This window comes from Maniola jurtina, chromosome 27, assembly GCF_905333055.1.
Source record: "Maniola jurtina chromosome 27, ilManJurt1.1, whole genome shotgun sequence".
Classification (NCBI taxonomy): Eukaryota; Metazoa; Arthropoda; class Insecta; order Lepidoptera; family Nymphalidae; genus Maniola; species Maniola jurtina.
Window position 1 is genome coordinate 5,949,611 of NC_060055.1, and position 20,360 is coordinate 5,969,970.

At 39.2% G+C, this 20,360-nt stretch overlaps 1 protein-coding gene and 1 non-coding gene across 10 annotated transcripts in view; both read left to right on the plus strand.

Moving 5' to 3' along the window:
• The window catches only part of LOC123879192 (paired amphipathic helix protein Sin3a), a 57,682-nt gene that overhangs the window by 28,082 nt on the left and 9,240 nt on the right, over positions 1 to 20,360 (plus strand). For 3 of the 9 annotated variants that reach the window (XM_045926786.1, XM_045926787.1, XM_045926785.1), the window contains exons 6-24: positions 1,138 to 1,273; positions 2,315 to 2,460; positions 2,865 to 2,983; positions 3,387 to 3,493; positions 3,921 to 4,049; positions 5,021 to 5,140; positions 6,311 to 6,433; positions 7,068 to 7,158; positions 8,289 to 8,484; positions 9,399 to 9,553; positions 9,797 to 9,973; positions 11,318 to 11,415; positions 12,355 to 12,471; positions 12,911 to 13,087; positions 14,772 to 14,876; positions 16,342 to 16,540; positions 18,023 to 18,190; positions 19,119 to 19,207; positions 19,772 to 19,868. In XM_045926786.1, coding sequence (XP_045782742.1) covers positions 1,138 to 1,273; positions 2,315 to 2,460; positions 2,865 to 2,983; positions 3,387 to 3,493; positions 3,921 to 4,049; positions 5,021 to 5,140; positions 6,311 to 6,433; positions 7,068 to 7,158; positions 8,289 to 8,484; positions 9,399 to 9,553; positions 9,797 to 9,973; positions 11,318 to 11,415; positions 12,355 to 12,471; positions 12,911 to 13,087; positions 14,772 to 14,876; positions 16,342 to 16,540; positions 18,023 to 18,190; positions 19,119 to 19,207; positions 19,772 to 19,868 — 2,549 coding nt within the window. The remainder of the gene's footprint in view (positions 1 to 1,137; positions 1,274 to 2,314; positions 2,461 to 2,864; positions 2,984 to 3,386; positions 3,494 to 3,920; positions 4,050 to 5,020; positions 5,141 to 6,310; positions 6,434 to 7,067; positions 7,159 to 8,288; positions 8,485 to 9,398; positions 9,554 to 9,796; positions 9,974 to 11,317; positions 11,416 to 12,354; positions 12,472 to 12,910; positions 13,088 to 14,771; positions 14,877 to 16,341; positions 16,541 to 18,022; positions 18,191 to 19,118; positions 19,208 to 19,771; positions 19,869 to 20,360) is intronic. The other 6 variants (XM_045926788.1, XM_045926789.1, XM_045926792.1 and 3 more) reach the window with 6 other exon arrangements.
• On the plus strand, positions 7,611 to 7,696 carry LOC123879282. The gene has a single exon (XR_006798979.1). It is a non-coding gene; the product is annotated as a small nucleolar RNA U83B (small nucleolar RNA).

The window sequence follows — 20,360 nt, forward strand, 5'->3', positions numbered from 1 at the left end:
CTAAAAAAATTGGTTCAGCCGTTTAAGAGTTATCAGCTCTTTTCTAGTTTTCTTGTAGAAAAGAAGGTTAGATGTAACCGTTAGGTTCATAATATTATGTCAATAGACAAATGTCAAGCTGTCAAGATGGACGTTGCCTAAATACATAATTATTTATTTGAAAATAATGTTTTGGAAAACTCAGATACTTTGGATCGTCGGGGGTGTTATAAATTTTTAATTTACACTTGTTACAATAGCGATCATTGTCATTGGCTTATGCTATTCTTGTTGCAACAATGCATTGCGGCCAATAGTGAGCGAGCGTCAACCAATCAGAGATGATTGCGATCGTGACACTAGCTGTCATTCTACCGCTAGTATGACATTGACATCCGCAAACAGATTCTAGGTTCGATAATTTTTTTTTTTTCAACATGATGACATTAATTACCGTTTGAAAATTATGAAAAGTTGTAATGGCTGCTTTTTAAAGTGCTGACTGGACGTGGCCATCGGCAGCAGCAGACGGCAACGCATAACCCCTCATTGAACAACAGTGTCGGTTACAGGATCGACACGCCGGGGGTCATCACCCGGGTATCGAACCTGTTCAAGGGCCACCCGGGACCCACATCCTAGGGTGTAAAATAGGCGGACACGTGTAATGTAACCGAGTGTACACCCTAGGGTAGCTGTTTTATGGTGGATAAACGGAATAAGCCAAACAGCAAAATATGACTGACTGACTGATTGATTGATCTATCGACATACAGCTCACACTACAAGATGGATTGGGTTGTTTGGCATGCAAATAGCTCGATTCAGTAAAATCTGCATCAATCATTATTACAATAGCGATCGTTGTCATTGGCTTATGCTATTCTTGTTGCAACAATGCATTGCGGCCAATAGTGAGCGAGCGTCAACCAATCAGAGATGATTGCGATCGTGACACTAGCTGTCATTCTACTGCTAGTATGACATTGACATCCGCAAACAGATTCTAGGTTCGATAATATTTTTTTTTTCAACATGATGACATTAATTACCGTTTGAAAATTATGAAAAGTTGTAATGGCTGCTTTTTAAAGTGCTGACTGGACGTGACCATCGGCAGCAGCAGACGGCAACACATAACCCCTCATTGAACAACAGTGTCGGTTACAGGATCGACACGCCGGGGGTCATCACCCGGGTATCGAACCTGTTCAAGGGCCACCCGGAGCTGATTGTGGGGTTCAACACCTTTCTGCCACCGGGGTACAAGATTGAAGTTCAGAGCAATGGACAGGTGAGTCTTTATTTCTAACTAGATTATGCCGTCACTAACTTGCAGTTGCACATAGTTTTATATTTTTTAGGGTTCCGTACCTCAAAAGGAAAAACCTTTATAGGATCACTTTGTTGTCGGTCTGTCTGTCAAGAAACCTATACGGTACTTCCCGTTAACCTAGAATCGTATTTGGCAGGTAAGTAGGTCTTACAGCACAAATAAAGGAATAAATCCGAAAACCGTGAATTTGTGGTTATATCATTAAAAAAAAAATTAAAAATGTGATTAAATTTTCAAAGTAAGATAACTATACCAAGTGGGGTATCATATGAAAGGGCTTTACTTGTACATTCTAAAACCGATTTTTATTTATTTTTATGCATAATAGTTTTTGATTTATCGTGCAAAATGTCGAAAAAAAAACCCTAGTACGAAACCCTCGGTGCGCGAATCTGACTCGCACTTGGCCGGTATTTTTTTTAAATAGTACAGAACCCTTTCTGTATGAGTCCAACTCGCACTTGACCTATTAACTATTTCCGAAACAAATATTTTTTTTTAAAATTCGTTACACCCAATTAGTTTTATTATTAGCCCAGTTTGTTAAAATTGGTTTAGTCTAGTAACTAAAGATTGACTAGAGTTTTGTTAAATTCAGTCTTGTTTGAGGTTTTTGTTTTTTTTTTTTACCTTTTTTAGGTCTTTAGTTTTAGCGGTTTTATGAAATTACTAGCTGATGCCCGCGACTTCGTTCGCGTGGATGTAGTTTTTTAAAAATCCCGTGGGAACTCTTTGATTTTCCGGGATAAAAAGTAGCCTATGTGCTAATCCAGAGTATAATCTATCTCCATTCTAAATTTCAGCCCAATCCGTCCAGTAGTTTTAGCGTGAAGGAGTAACAAACATACACACACACACACACACACACACACACACACACACACATACAAACTTTCGCCTTTATAATATTAGTGTGAAATAAATAGATGATTTAATTTTTTTTTAGTCTTCTTTTATAGATTTGCCTATGTTCTTATTATATTAATCCTTCGTACTCAGGTGTCGGTGTCCATGCCATCGCCCACGGGCGCAGGCGGCATGGGCGGAGTGGGCGGCATGGGCGCGGGCGTGGGCGGCGGCGTCATGATGGGCGTCCACCATCCCTCTCCTCAATCACAACTCGTCCATTTGCTGCCGGTCCCGCCGTGAGTGTATACCCACACTTTTCTTCTCTTATGTTATGACTATATGATGCCCGCGACTTCGTCCGCGTGGATTTAGGTTGTTCAAAATCCCGCGGGAACTCTTTGATTTTCCGGGATAAAAAGTAGCCTATGTGCTAATCCAGGGTATAATCTATCTCCATTCCAAATTTCAGCCCACCGTTCAGTAGATTTTGCGTAAAAGAGTAACAAACACACACACACACACAGACACACAAACTTTCGCCTCTATAATATTAGTGTGATTATGATGAAATTAATTACCGATTGACTGTCCCAGTGATAAAAACTTGCGGCTGCTCTATTAGAGTTCTGACTTACGAATACAGTTGGCTATTTCACCTCTCTTTCCTAACAAAATATCTAATAACAATAAAAATTCGCAGGTCCGTCAGTACAGCGATAGTTCACAACCTGTCGGTGAACGCGCCGCCGGCGAATACGCTGCATCATATATCGCAAGCGCACCAACAGATTGAGGCCGCCGCAATACATCATCCCCCTGGTAAGTTAAAAAATTGGGGTGTTTTACCCTTTTTAGGGTTCCGTAGCTGAAAATGAAAAACGGAACCCTAATAGGATCACTTCGTTGTCTGTCTGTCTATTTCTGTCCGTCTGTCACTTCCTGTAGACCTAGAATCATGAAATTTGGCAGGCAGATAGCACCAAGTAAAGGAAAAATCTGACATCACAAAATAAAAAGTTAAAATGTGTTCATGAACAAAATAATTAGTATTTTAATTTTCCCAGTAAGATAATACCTAGTGGGGTTTCATATGAAAGGGCTTTACCTGTATATTCTAAAACAGCTTTTTATTTATTTTCATGATTTATCGTGCAAAATGTCGGAAAAAATACCTGAGTAAGAAAACATCGGTGCGCGAGTCAGTTTTATAAAATATCACTAGTTATTTTTTCAACAGGAAGCGTGCCTAGCACCGGCGGCGGCCACACCGCCACGGCGGGACAACCCGTGGAGTTCAACCACGCTATCGAATATGTGAACAAGATAAAGGTAAATACAACATCATGATCAACGCATCGCCGGCTCACTACTGAGAACGGGTCTCCTCTCAGAATGAGAAGGGTTTGTGCATAGTCTACCATGCTGGCCAAGTGCGGATTAGCAGACTTCAGTCTTCACACACCTTAAAGAACACTATACAGAACTCTCAGGCATGCATGCAGGTTTCCTCACAATGTTTTCCTTCACATAAAGCAAGTGGATATTTAATTTTGATTTCTTAACAGACAGACATACTCGCATTTATAATATTAGTATTGACTAGCTGATGCCCCCGACTTCGTCCTCGTGAATTTAAGTTTTTATAATCCCGTGGGATGTGTACGTTTCATTCTACGTCTATTTTTAATACATAATTACTTTTCAAATACCTTACTTTACTTATTAATTATTATTATTATACTGTTTCTTCAAACAGTCCCGCTTTTCGCGGCAACCGGACAAATACAAGAGATTTCTGGAAATCCTCCACGCCTACCAACGTGGACATCGAGACGTCAAAGAACCACAAGCTAAACAGCAGACTGAACAAGAAGTCTACTCGCAGGTAAGTCATCACATTCCAGATTTTGCAGCAAAACTACAAAAAAGTGTTAGCAAAAAGGTTATTAGTGAGCAAAAATTTTATTATTTAGCAAAAGTTTATTCGTTAACAAAAAGTTTATTAGTTAACAACAAAGTTTATTTGTTGGTTGGTTGGTTGGTAGCAAAAAGTTTGTTTGTTAGCAAAAAATATATTAGCAAAAAGTTGTTTATTAATCAGCAAAGTAAAAAGTTATTGGCCAGTAAAAAGTTTATTAGTCAGCAAGAAGTTATTAGTTAACAATTAGTTTATTAGTGGGCAAAAAGTTTATTAGCCGCTTTGCACCCTAATCTGTGAAGTTTACAGTACTGTTTGTAATGATGAGTTTTTACTCTTTGTAACTTCTGTAACTTAGTTGGGAAAAGTTTATTAGTTTTTCACCGTGTTAAAAACGGCTAAAATTTCCTAATCTTTTTTATTAGTCAGCAAATAGTTTGTTAGTGAGCAAAAATTTTATTAGCTAGCATAAAGTTCATTAGTTTTTCACAACATTAAAAATTTCTTATTTTTTTAACCCCCGACCCAAAAAGAGGGGTGTTATAAGTTTGACGTGTGTATCTGTGTATCTGTGTATCTGTGTATCTGTGTATCTGTGTATCTGTCTGTGGCATCGTAGCGCCTAAACGAATGAACCGATTTTAATTTAGTTTTTTTTGTTTGAAAGGTGGCTTGATCGAGAGTGTTCTTAGCTATAATCTAAAAAAATTGGTTCAGCCGTTTAAGAGTTATCAGCTCTTTTCTAGTTTTCTTGTAGAAAAGAAGGTTAGATAACCGTTAGGTTCATAATATTATGTCAATAGACAAATGTCAAACTGTCAAGATGGACGTTGCCTAAATACATAATTATTTATTTGAAAATGATGTTTTGGAAAACTCAAATACTTTGGATCGTCGGGGGTGTTATAAATTTTTAATTTACACTTGTTAATGTAAAGGTGGCGAAACTGTTTGAAAACCAAGATGACCTGTTGGCGGAGTTTGGTCAATTCCTGCCCGACGCCAAGGCGGTGACGAAACCGACCCACATGCCGCATTCCAGGTCCCCGCCGCCACAGGTGAGACTTTATTGTTTACTGAAGAGACACACCCGTTACTATGAGGTCTCATAGTGCGCTCGAACGCACAGTGTCGGTTCCACCAATCAGATTACTGTGTCACGTCAATTTTTTTTTCTTTATGATGTGTTCCTTCCTTTTGACGTGACAACGTCTTATAATTCGATAGAGCCGGCTGCACGCACGAAAAAACATGACTCATGCGGCGTTACCTCGCTCTGAGGCGTTCCATGTAAGGCTTGAAGTGCAAGCGAGAGCGCGGAACGAGCGACAAAGAAGCACAATCGGCCTTTGTTGTCACGTTCAACTATCGTCAGTAAACCGACTTTACAGACAACCAATTTTTTTCCTCCATTATGGCGGTCGAAGACTGTTGTAGATTGGTACTATAAATGTGGTTTTATTTTCACGTCAATTTTTACAATGATATGATTGGTGGATCCTACACTATGCGTTCGAGCGCACTGTGAGACCTCATAGTAATGATTGTGAATACGGCCGTCATTATCTGGTAGACAAGATTTATTGCCAATAAACACTAATTAATATGTTATTAACTCATTTTTATTTGTGTTTGTCTCTCTCTCCCCCCCCATGTTTTAGGGTTCTGTTGCACGTACCTCGAGGAAAAGAAAGAGAGGAACCCTCATAGGATTACTTCGTTATCCGGTCTGTCAATTTAGGGGCAATCTAAACCTATAGATAGGTTAAGGCAATCAAATCCTATCTTGACAGGTTTTGACAGATACTACATAGCATGAAGTGATCCTATAAGGGTTACTTTTTTCTCTGGAATATAAAACATATTTGGGGACTTCGTCTGTGTTGGTGTTAGCTGGCGGGCGTGCTCAGCCTTTTTGGAGTGTTTTTTTTTTTTTTTTTGTTAAAACTGACTGGAAAGCGCTCTAAGGGGGTGCCGTGCGTGTGTCGGCGAGCGCCGGCACAGACGGGGTCCACACTTGTATAGTTTCCCTAACTTGTTACAAATAAACAAACTTATCTTCTTCTTCTCTCTGGGCTGGTTTCCGCACTTAAACGTTTCCGTCTGTTGTGCATTAAACAAACTTATATAACAAACTAAATATACAAACTTGACATTGGCTAATCTTTGTAAAGCCAGACGAGAGAGAAAAAAAAACATATTTGAAAACAATTTTTCTCTTGAAACAGCCGCGTCAAGAAAGAGAGAGCGAGACGGAGCGCTTCCCCAGCGCTTCGCCACCACAGGTGCCGCTCGTGTCACACACGGCACACTCTACCCCCGCTCCGCACTCTATACACCACCATCCACAGGTAATTCGACTGATACTAATTCAACAACGCCAGTGAAATCATCCTTAAATCTTACGCCAAAGGGTCCCCCCTTTGGGGTAAGGGCCGGTAAAGAAGAGACTACTCTTCTCTAATTAATTTATTAATCTATCTGTTACTTGTCAATGAATTTTTTAATCTCATGGATCTCGTTTATTTTTGGAATAAATAGTGTAGCCTATGCTCAATATGCGAAAGTGTATGTATGTATGTCTGTCTGTCTGTCTGTCTGTCTGTCTGCCTGTCTACTACCTTTTCACGGCCCAACGGTTTAACCGATTCTGACGAAATTTGGTACACGGTTAGCTTATCCCGGGGAAGGACATAGGCTACTTTTTATCCCGGAAAATCAAAGAGTTCCCACGGGATTCCCAAAAACCCATCCGCTTAAGCGATTTGTATGAAATGTGGTACCGAGGTAGCTTGCGTCCCTGTAATTTACATAGACAACTTCTTACCCCGGAAAATCAAACAGTTCCCACGGGATCTTTAAAAACCTAAATCCACGCGGACGAAGTCGCGGGCATCCTCTAGTAAACTATGTGTACCTGTAGTCAAAATCAGTTAAACAGAAGCTAACAGACAAACACACTTTAATATTGTATTCTGTCAACAGCAAGTGTCTAAGCACACCAGTACAAGTGTACAGCCACCGCAGCATCATCATCTCAAGAGATCACCCAGTTTTGGATCCTCTACGCAGATTGGTAAGTCTTATTAATTAGTAAAAAATGATCCTCAAAAGAAGAATGAATAGGCATCTTCTAGGCAGGCGTGCTCCGCCTTAGGCCGCATTATCACCTATTTAGTGTGATCGAGGTTAAGCATCACACTAATATTATAAAGGGGAAAGTTTGTGTGCATGTGTGTATGTATGTGTGTGTGTGTGTGTATGTTCGTTACTGCTTCATGCAAAAACTACTGAACAGATTGGGTGAAATTTCGAATAGAGATAGATTATACCCTGGATTAGCACGTAGGTTACTTTTTATCCCGGAAAATTAAAGAGTTCCCACGGGATTTTTAAAAACCTACACCCACGCGAACGAAGTCGCGGGCATCACCTAGTAAGACTATATAGTTACAAAAAAAATATATGAATAATACTAGCGATCTGCCCGGTCTTTGAATGGGACAAAGAAACTAGTGTATATTGTAAAGAGACTAGTGATGAAACCCATGCGATGTGCATATACCAGATTGTCAGTGTTGATACACGCATGCTGCCTTCCTTCTGAAGTCTCTGGATATATATTTCCTGTTACAAATAGATTATGCTCGCGTAAAATAGGTTTTTAAAAATCCCTTGGGAACTTTGATTTTCCGGGACAAAAAGTCTGTTCCCGGGATACAAGCTATATTCGCGTCGAAATTGGTTAAACGAATGGGCCTCTAAAAATCCCCTTGGAACTCTGATTTTCCCAGATAAAAAGTAGCCCATGTCATACCCGGGATCTAAGCTATCTCTGCACCAGATTCCGTCAAAATCGGTTCAACGGATGAACCGTGAAAGGCTAGCAGACAGGCACTTTGCAATTACAATATTAGTATGGCTTTATAAATAACTGAAAATCCAATTTGGATCTCTACCTTAAGCTGCATGAGACGGGTCGGCCATACGATGATACTGCCATTGGCGCAATTAAAGTGCCATAAGCCTACTTTGTCGTATTAGTTTACAAATTGCGAAAAACCAAATTAAATTTGTATTTCGCGGGCAGACCCCCGTCGCATGCATTTTTTTTTCTCTTCTGGCTTTAGACCGCATGAATTTAAAAGCACAACGCTCATTGCTAAGGGTTATCAAAAACAAGAATTTATAAAGGTATTTTGTCAGCAGCGTCCGGAGCCCCGCCCTCTAAGAAGCCCCGCTCGGCCGTGACGCCGTCCCCCGCGCCCATACAGCCACCACCATCCCTCCGTGATGTGTCGTACGCGGACGCGGCCAAGCTCGCCACCGCGCACGACTACAAGTTCTTTGACAAGGCGCGCAAGGAGCTGCGTCCTCAACACGTGTACGACAACTTTCTGAGGTATGTCTCTTCACATGACAGACAAACAACCTGGCTTGATGCACTTCGACCGGCTGTTCTTCTTCTTCTCTCTGGGCTGGTTTCCGCACTTAAACGTTTCCGTCTGTTGTGCGTGTGTTGCCCCTCCCCGCCGAAGTCTTCACTCCAGCCATCCAAGCTCGCTCCAGAAGCCAAGTAGACCGCCCAGGTTGCCGAGGACGACCGGCTGTTGTGCCAGATCCTTTTTCCACGCACATGCAAACTGTGGTGGCTATCTTGCTGGATCTTCTCGGTAGGAACGGCATTCCGAACCAGTGATAAATTATTTTGACGATTAAAAAGCACTTGTAAAAGTCTACTTGTATAAAAATCTATTCTATTCTATTCTGTGGAATCAATCCCCATCGGCGGTGTTCCCACTAGGGTTACAACATGGGGTTATTCAAGGGGCGGACCAACAAATTTCTGAAAGGCCGGCAACACATCGGCAGTACCTCTGGTGCTGCAAATGTTCATGGGCGGCGGTAACCACTTAACATCAGGTGACACCCGCCTGCTCGTTTGCTTCCTTTTTTTTTATATTAAAAAAACCAACAACAATCACGGAAGTGTTTTCTGCCGCTGAAGGATCAACCAATCAAGAGCTTTAGCGTGGCAGAAATCCGCCTTCCCCCTAGGATTTTCAATTTTCAAAGTGAGATAATTATACCAAGTGGGGTATCATATGAAAGGGCTTTACCTGTATATTCTACAACAGATTTTTATTTATTTTTATGCATAATAGTTTTTTATTTATAGTGCAAAATTTCGGAAAAAATACCTGAGTAAGGAACCCTCAATGCGCGAGTCTGACTCGCACTTGACCGGTTTTTATTTAGATTTATCAAAGGGGATAAAAGTATCTTAATCTTACTAATTCTTCCTTTCTCCAACAGATGCCTGATGCTTTTCACCAACGAGATCATATCGTCATCAGAATTGCTCTGCGTCACCTCACCGTTCCTCTGCCGCCATCCGGAACTGCAGAAATGGCTTCAGGACTTCGTGGGACCCGTGTCGCCCCCTCACACGCCTACCAACACACACCCTGGTAAGTGGTCATCATTACCATCAGCCTTTGTATGTCCACTGTTGGCCATAGGCCTTCCGTAGAAAGATCCACCTCACTGTCCTCAGCCTTCCTCATACAATCACTTCCCGCCACCATCTTTATATCGTCTTGTCTATTGGATCATTGGATTATAATCATAATTATATTTGGTAGTATGATGATAGGATTTCATCAAAATAGTACAGTTTTTTTCACCAGTTCCCCATTATCTTCTTTGTACAGGTTACAACAGTTTCGTCAGCACAGTCGGTGCTGCCCCGGTGCTCAGCACGGAACGGTCCCGGCTAGGCACCGGTGCGAGCACGGTCGGCACCGGGGAAGCGAGATATGAGCCTTTGCCGCCGATGGCCGCTCAGTTGCGCTACGATCGCCCGACCGGCGACACCGCTATGGATATAGGTGAAAATTACTTTAATGCGGATTACCAATATACAATATTACAAATGTGTCTGTCTGTCTGTCTGCCTGCTCGCTAGCTTTTCGCGACCCATTCGTTCAACCAATTTTGCCCAAATTACCGAGTTTGGTCAAAGTTTCCAGTCAGAGATACTGTATCCAGGGAAGGACTCGCTATACATATAATAAAATTGTAGAAAAGTGGTGTCTGTACAATGGAAATATATAAAAAAAAAAGTAGCAGGGGTTGTTATTATATCGATGCCGAACCCGAAATTGTAATTAATTTTTTTTTTTGTCTATTTGTCTGTTTGTCTGTGTGTTTGTGCACGCTAATATCAGAAACGGCTTATTCGATTTAGATACGATTTTCTCTAATATATTGTAGTAAGCTTCACTTAACATTTATTGTTTATTTCATGTCAATCGGTTCATAAATAAAAAAGTTATGTCAATTTAAAGAATCACGGCGAACATTTTTAACGTACAGAGTACGTACTACACGCCTCGCGCCTGCCCGAAAAGTCACTATTCCACGCGAACGAAGTCGCGGGCACAGCTAGTTTTTAATAAACCTGAATCCACATGGATGAAGTTGCGGGCACAGGCATTGTCTACCTGCCCACTAGCTTTTAGCTAACCCATTGGTTCAACCAATTTTGACGAAATTCTGTACAGGGATAGTTTGTATCCAGGGAAAGGCTTAGGATACTTTTAGACCCAGAAAATCAAACAGCTCCCACTGGATTTAAAAAAAACTGAATCCACATGGACGAAGTGGCGGGCATTGTCTACTTAGCTTGCATCCTGACAAATGCAATAGTGTGTCTGTCTGTCTACGTGCCTAAATCACAACGCATAGAGGCTTATCAAGAGTTTTAACCTTTTAAATAACCTAACTGCAATATAAATTTGATCAGGGCGCAATTGCTATTGCAACCACTTAATCAAAATGGGGACCTAAAAAGTCGGAGCGAGACTGAATCAAAGAGTTCTCAAATCAAAATCCACACAGAAGAAGTTGTGGGATAAAGCTAGTCTATACTAATATTATAAAGAGGAAACCTTTGTATTTTTGTATGTTTGTATTGAATAGGCTCAAAAACTGCTGGACCGATTTCAAAATTTCTTTTACCATTACTTAGAGGGATTCCTCCGAATCCGTATAGGCTATATTTTATCCCGGAAAATAGATAGGATTTTTCGTGGTAGTGAAAATTGTGGAGTAAGGCGTCGAAAAAACTGCCGTACGTTAACGATTCTCGCGAACGCTGCCTATATGGCCACCCGTGCGAAGCCGGGGCGGGTCGCTAGTAATTTATATTTACGTTGTCTTGTTTCACACAGATTTGACAACATGCAAGCGGCTTGGTACATCATACTGCGCTTTGCCTCGCGACGCGGCTGCAAGACGCTGTTCCGGACGAACGCCGCTTTGCAAGGAGGTAATACACTTGGAATACACGCCATAATACTCAGAATACAAGTACGATACACTAAGAATACTTGTACAATACACCAAGAATACAAGTACAATACACTAAGAATACATGTAAAATACACTAGAATAAACTTACAATACACCTAAAAATACAAGTGCAATATACACGTTTGGTAAGTACACTTAGTTTTTTTTTAGTTTTTTTTTTTTTGGGACACAGTATTAAAACAAAACAAAAAGGTATGCAAGTTTAGTTTATTTCATAGAATTTATTGTTAATTAGTAATTACATATTATAAAACAAATTAGCAGAATAACTAAAACTTAAATACACTTAGTATAACACTTAGATTTTACATACAATATATTATGTACTTAGACACCTACAAATACATTCACAGTACACAATAAATACGCTTCGAATTATACACAGTTATACAATCTATTATACAATATCGGTATAATGTACTAGAATTGTGAGATAAGTATATGGAAATATGCGAAAAAAATTCCTTTCTTTTAGAGCCTTCAAACAATTTCCATGTTACAAAAGCGGTAAAAATTAAGAGACTGGTGATGAAACCCATGCGATGTGCATACAACAGATTGTCAGTGTTGATACACGCATGCTGCCTTCCTTCTGAGGTCTTAACTCCAAATATAACGTTAGTCAAAGTCAAAGTCAAAAGTCAAAGTTACTTAAGATTAAGTACACCTTACCATAGGTGAAGGTTTATTTGTTGAAAACAATTGAAAAGAGCAACCGCCGAGTTTCTTGCTAGTTCTTCTCGGTAGGAACGGCATTCCGAACCAGTGGTAAATTATTTTGACGATTCAAAAGCACTTGTAAAAGTCTACTTGAATAAAAACCTATTCTATGCTAACGTATGCCTATTATTCTCGGAAAAAATTGATCGAAATTCAACAAATTTTTTTTATGCAGGTTTTGAACGACACTTGGGTGTCAATACCTACTTGGAGTGAAGATTCAACCTTCGTGACGTCACGGAAGACTCAATACGAAGAGTATATCTATCGATGTGAAGATGAAAGATTTGAGGTACGTATGAAAAAGAAAAAAAAGTTAGTTTTTCATATGGAAACCCATTTCAATTCCTTCAACAACAAAAAAAATATGATTGCTATCTTAGATTGTAAAATGGACATCGTTTATCAGCGTCCTAAAAAATCTTGGAAACGACTGCTATATCTGATTTCAAATTGGACATAATTTCCTTACCAGTTTCTTGAAACCACTGGAAATCACCCCCATATCAATTTCTCAAAAGAATATAATATGATGGTCGTCTTAATATAATATGATGGTCGTCTTGGTGAACTCTTTATTGCATGGAAATAGATAAGACGTCAAAATTATGACTATCTTTACAAATTTAGGTGTAAAGGCAGCCTTATTTTTTCCAGGTAATCCATATAGAAGATGGTTGCATGGGATATAGGTTACGATGCAGCATATTAATCAAACCTTCCTATTCCAGCTGGACGTGGTTATAGAAACCAACGCAGCAACCATACGCGTGTTAGAGGGCGTACAGAAGAAGCTCTCGCGTATGACGGCCGAGGACGCGGCCAAGTATCGCCTCGACGAATGTCTCGGCGGCCACTCGCCCACCATCCACCAGAGGGCGCTGCGCCGCATCTACGGCGACAAGGTGGTACGGCACCACGCGCTCTACGCATGCGCACAACACACACTAGAATACACTCACACTGTGCTAGAATACACCTACACTAAGCTAGAATACACCCACACTAAGCTAGAATACATCCACACTAAGCTAGAATACACTGGTACTGTATTAAATTAAAATACATAAAATACGGCACCACGCGTTCTACGCATGAAGTTGAAATTTATTTATTTATGGCTAAATATGGGTGGTTTACAAAGGTCTGATAATCTAAAATAGTCCCTTAATATTTACTGAAACTTCAGTATGCAAATATTAATAATATACTCTACACGCACATGCGCTGAACACAGTAGAATACACTGACACTGTTGGCTAAAATACACCCACACTAAGCTAGAATACACTGGTACAATATTAAAATACATAAAATACGTCACCACGCGCTCTACGCATGCGCTCAACACACTAGAATACACTGCCACTGTTGGCTAAAATACACCCACACTAAGCTAGAATACACTGGTACTATAATGAAATACATAAAATTACTCTAGATACATTGAAACTCCAATTATACACAGAATTAATGATAGAGTACACTGAAAATATACTACTGGCTAAAATACACCCACAAAGCTAGAATACACCGGTACTATATTAAAATACATAAAATTACGCGAGATACACTGAAACTCCAATAATACACAGAATTAATGATAGAATACACCAACACTTTTCTAGAACACACTGACTATGATACTAAAATTACGATATTATACAAAAAAAATTGTTAGAATACACTGTTATTATACTAGGATACACAGATACACACCTCACACACACAAACACTACAACAATACTACAGTTGTGCATGCTGTAGTCGTAGAATATTAAGTTTTATACTATAGTACATTTAGATATTCTATTGATTACTTTAAAAGTACTATTTGCAAGCATGGCTTCATATTTCTTTCTGCGTTATCTATACTAGGTGATGCCTGCGACTTCGTCCGTGTGGATTTAGGTTTTTAAATTCCCGTGCCTAGTAGGAAGTAGCATATGTCCAGTAAAAAGCTAGCAAACAGACAGACTCGCCCGTGACTTTGTCTGTATCAAAAAATCGCGTCGATCCGTTGCGTTGCTGAACCGATTTTGAAAATTCTTTCACCAGTAGAAAGAATGAAAGTATGGATTTGACATGCTCCAGCAATGCGCGGAGCTGCAATTGCCTGTATAGTACGGATTATTATTGTAAATTGAACAATTGAAAAGAGCAACCGCCGAGTTTCTTGCTGGGCCTTCTCGGTAGGAACGGCATTCCGAACCAGTGGTAAATTATTTTGATGGTTCAAAAGGACTCGTAAAAGTTTATTTGAATAAAAATCTATTCTATTCTGACATAGGCGTATACAATTTTATTTAAAAAAAATTAGAGATCCGTACGAAAATTGTAATAAGCCACCCGAGCGAAGCCAGGGAGGGTTGCTAGTAGTATTGTATAGTTAGTATAGAGATTTTTATCTTTTTGCTTGCAATTTAAATATTTTTCTTTGAATGTTATGTAAGTAGCTAATTTATATTATGTGGTAGTTAAATATGTTTCAATGGGACTGCTATATATACAATTCTGGCCTGTACCTGTTTATCTATCTGTCAAATTATGTGCATATTGTCAAAATGTTCAAATGTCATTTATTTTTGACAGGCGGTGGACATCATAGCGGGACTGAAGAAAAACCCAGTGGTGGCCGTTCCCGTTGTGCTGAGGAGGTTGAAGGCTAAAGAGGAGGAATGGAGGGAGGCCCAGAAGGTATGTATACACAGGGTGGAATTTTGTAAAGGGAAGGGAAAGTACTTTACTCAAAGGAAACATTCCTTTATTTTTAAATAGAAAGAAAACTGCATTCAAAGATTTTTGAAAATTCGCTTACCACACCCGGGAATCGGACCGACTAAAATCTGTAAAAATTCTTTATTCTTTATTTATTTGCATTAATGTTTTACATCATAATAGAAAATAATAATTATAATATTACAACATGAAGCCCCGTCAGGGCGCTGCAAAGTGATTACATATACATAAATAAAATGTCACGTATATAAAAATAAAAAAATGTTATGGAAATTCCTAAATAATTATGTCCTATTAATTATATTATTAGTCAATCTTTAAAAAAGTATCAATAATTTTTTTATAACTATATCGTGTTATTGAGGTCTATTTCGTTCAAAAATTCTTTCGCGCTGTAGAAACATTTTTGTACTAGCCATTTCTTTAGCCTTCTTCTAAATATTGTATCCTTAGTTTCGGCTGTTATAATTCTTGGCAGTTTATTAATTACAACCTGTACTTTTATTGCATCGATCGTTAGGATCAAACGGATGAAATCTCTCTAAGTAATTTGATAAATTAAATGAAAGGAAAACCATGAAATCCGAAAGAAAACCGTTTATTTTTGAAAGCTGTGCCACACATCGCCAGTTATACCTACGGGTTAGGTTATCCCGGCGCCTCTAAATTGTGCATTAAACTCAAAAGACCTCAAGTATAAGAAGCGCCACTTCAAATTGCCAAATTGCATCACTTCATTATTTATTATTATTTATCTATATATCATATTTATTTATTATTATTTTTTAGGTCTATATTATTATGTATTTTATTATTTATAGTAGTACATTATTTAAATTTTAACATGTTTTTATGTATTTATTTATCTATTTATATATTTATGTATTTATTTATCCTAATATTATATATAAATGTATACTTGCACCACCTACCTCTAATATCTATAGCTATATCCTTTGGACCATTTTGGTTGCCTGGAAGAGATCGCTAGGTAGCGATAAGGCCGCCAAATTGTACCTATATTTTGTTGAGCTTTTTATGTGTTTTTCTGTACTAATTTTGTGGTGTACAGTAAAAGTATATTCATTCATTCATTCATTTTTTTTTTTCAATCAATCAATCATTTATTTGCTCTAAATGCAGGTTAACAAAGATATTACAACTATTCATTTTAGTATCACCACATTTGCCATGCGATGGCGTGCAAATATATAATAGAGGCACTTATATTAAATGCAAGTACATACAATGCAGTGTGGATCCAGCATTTACCAGTTTTTTTCAAATAAATTAAACAATTTTATTTTCTTAACTGTACAAACAGTAATAACCAACTACCTACATTTATATCACACATTTGTTAATGTGCGTAGCAATTGCATAGCAAGCATTCATTCCTTCATTCCTGACTAACTTCACCCAGGGTTTCAACAAGCAATGGCGCGAGCAGAACGAGAAGTACTACCTGAAATCGCTCGACCACCAGGGCATCAACTTCAAGCAGAACGACCTGAAGGCGCTTCGCTCCAAGTGCCTGTTCAATGAAGTCGAGAGCGCCTACGCCGCCCGGCGCCCCGGCCCACACCTCGTGGCCGACTATGGACTCAGGACCAGGCATGAAGGTAAACCTTTTTTTTTTTTTTTTTTTCTTTAAACCTGGCTTTACTCTGATTAGCCAATGTCAAGTTTGTGATATTTTCAAGTTATTGAATTTATACAAGTATGGACTTCGACTGCGCCGGCGCCCGCCGACATACGCGCGGCGCCCCTTTAGAGCCACCAACTAACACAAAAACCAGCCACTCTTAACAAAAAAAAAAACACTCCAAACAAGCACAGCACGCGCGCCAGCAAACGCCATCGCAGACGAAGTCCGAAGGTAAACCTACATCCATACTTTAAGAGGACTCTCTCCGTCACTCGTTTCATACAATCGTAGTTACGTAGTACGATGTATGAAACGAGTGACGGAGAGAGTCTTGTTAAGCCAATGTCAGGTTTGTAGTTATTTACAAGTTAGGGTAACTATATAAGTATGGACTTCATCTGTGCCGGCGCTCGCCGACAAACGCGCGTCACCCCTTTTAGAGCGCTTCCCAGTCAGTTTCACCACTAAAAAACACCAGTAAAAAACAAAAACCGGCCACTTTTGACAAAAAAAAAAAAAAAAAAACACTCCAAAAAGGCACCGCATGCGCGCCAGCAAACGCCAACACAGACAAAGTCCACCTACATCCATCCGTAAAAATATTATAAATGCGAAAGTGTGTCGGTTTATCTGCTAGGTTTTCACGGCCCAGCAGTTTAACCGACTTTGATGAAAGATACATAGTTCGCTTACATCCCGGGGACACGGACATACGCTACTTTTTATCCCGGAAAATTAAAGAGTTACCATGGGATTCTTAAATAATTAATAATTTTAATCAGTTAAACAGATGGGCTGTTTAACTGATTTATATGAAGTTTAGTACAGAGGTAGCTTGCACCCGGTAATTGACATAGGCAGATTTTTTATCTCGGAAAATCAAAGAGTTCTCACGGGATTTTTAAATACTTAAATCCACGCGAACGAAGCCGCGGGCATCATCTAGTCTAAATAATATAGAAAGTGAAACATTGACTGATTGATCAACGCACAGTTCAAACTGGACGGATCGGGCTGAAATATCGCATGCAAATTTTTATTATTGAACAAATAACTCCAACTGTACCAATATATATAGGGTGTTTGGTAATTAGTATATAATGACGACACGTACCCATGCTACTTTGATCTGGTAAACACAATGGTGAAGTATAATGACGAAATAAAATTACAAAAATTTCCATACAAAATTAAAAAAAAAAATTATGTTAAAGTTTTCATGGCCCTAACGTGCCCTAACTCACTGAGATCGTTGACCATCTTTAGATAGGCCGAGGCCAACGATTAAAAATTACTTTAAAATTTTGTATGGAATTTTTTATAATTTTATTTCGTCATTTTACTTCAGCATTGTATTTATCAGATCAAAGTAGCATGGGTACGTGTTGTCATTATATACTAATTACCAAAAACCCTGTATAGCAAACAAAAGTAACCTCTATGTCATTCCCCACAGCGATCAAAATCGTCCGCGACGCGGCTGAACTTCTAATCCACCACGCGCGGCGACAGACCGGCATACAGAAGGCAGAGAAGAGGAGAATCAAACAACTACTACGTCACTTCCTACCGGATCTCTTCGCGCATCCCAGGCAACCGCTATCCGATGACGAGAGAGACGAAGGTATGTGTATTCAAAATCAAATCCATACTAATATTATAAATGCGAAAGTGTGTCTGTCTGTCTGCTACGTTTTCACGGCCCAACCGCTTAACCGATTTTAATGAAATTTGGTACAGACTTGGGATACATCCCGGGGAAGGACATAGGCTACTTTTATCCAGGAAATCAAAGATTTCCTACGGGATTTAAAAAAACCGAAATCCACGCGGGCGAAGCCGCGGGCATCCTCTAGTTTAAAATATTTTTTATTCAATTAGACTTTTACAAGTACTTTTGAATCGTCAAGAGCATCTACCACTGGTTCAGAATGCCTTTCCTACCAAGACGTAAGTGGAGATGCATAAGAGCAATAGAAAGTAAGGAACAACATGTATAATTAAAATATGTAACTCTGTGGGCGGTACTATAGTAAATAAATAAATAAATAAAGATGAACCAGCAAGAAACTCGGCGGTTGCTCTTTTCAAAGATTTGATGCACAATAATATGCCATGTATAAAAGTAATTGAAGGTCCCGCGCATTGCTGGAGATTTTATTCTATGCCAGGTTTATTTTATTTGCAGTTAACATATTTTACTTGGTATGCTTAGTCTTAGGGTCTAAAAATTATTTTTGGTGAGCATTTAAATTGTACCCATGATAAAACAGACCCATTGTAAGATATCTTATAATAGTCAATGGAAATGGTCATCCAAAGTCATTTTATCACTCAAACTCGAAAGTTAAATTTCGAATTAGATCTTTATAAATCTAAAAGTGTGATATGTCTGAAATCTAAATTGAACCTAACTTTATCGTTCAGAACTGTGGCTGAACTGTTGTGGCTAAGCCACATTTGTTAAGATTGTACTGATCCTTTCACAAGCATTGAAAACGTTAGAATGTGCGAGAGAGAAGGAAACTTTAAACACAAAGTATTTGTTACAGAAGAGAAGGAAGAGCCAACAAGTCCGGGCAGCCCGAGCGCTGACCAGCCGGCCGAGGACAAAAGCTCCGTCAAACAGGAGAAACAAGAGGTGAGCTCAATATAATATAGTGTATAAATTTTGAGAAAGTATTCGCCATTGTTGCTTGGTGTCAACTGTCATGGCAAAAAATTTGATTTTATTATTTTTAACACCCGACCCAAAAAGAGGGGTATTATAAGTTTGACGTGTGTATCTGTCTGTGGCATCGTAGCGCCTAAACGAATAAACCGATTTTAATTTAGTTTTTTTTTTGTTTGAAAGGTGGCTTGATCGAGAGTGTTCTTAGCTATAATTCAAGAAAATCGGTTCAGCCGTTTGAAAGTTATCAGCTCTTTTCTAGTTACTGTAACCTTCACTTGTCGGGGGCGTTATAAATTTTTAATTTACACTTGTTAAGTTTGAGATATCTAGCTGTCATAATAGCCATAAGGCCGCCTTTGCAGATAATTGTTTTTCTGTTTTCTTCCTTTTGTGTTGTGTTCCTTTTTATCTTATTCATCTATCTATCTATCTATCTATCTATTTATCTATCTATCTATCTGTCATTTTAGTCTCTGGGATTAAAAAATAGTAACTTTTAACTGGAGGTTAAATGCTTTGTTGTTGTTGCAGTCATCGGAATCCGACAACGCGTCGGACAAGAGCAGTCGGAACAACAAGAACGACAAGGAAAACAAACCCAAAAACAACAACAACACTGACAGCAAAGGTAAAACTGTTTTATTGTTGCTTTATACTAACTTAACGTTCTTAGGGTTCCATACCCAAAGGGTACCAATGGGACACTGTTATTAAGGCTCTGCTATCCCTCCATCCGTCCGTCTGTCTGTTTGTCTCAGCGGGCTGTACCTCGTGAACCGCCGCAATAGGTAGAGACTTGTCACAGTATGTCCTCGATAGCTCAACGGTTGAGGAGCGGACTGAATTCCGAAAGGTCGGCGGTTTAAACCGCACCTGTTGCACTATTGTCGTACCCACTCCTGGCACAAGCTTTACGCTTAGTTGGAGGGGAAAGGGGAGTATTAGTCATGATTAGCATGGCTAATATTCTTTACTAGATATATACCCGCGACTTCGTCCGCGTGGATGTAGGTTTTCGAAATCCCGTGGGAACTCTTTGATTTTCCGGGATAAAAAGTAGCCTATGTGCTAATCCTGGATATTATCTATCTCCATTCCACATTTCAGCCAAATCCGTCCA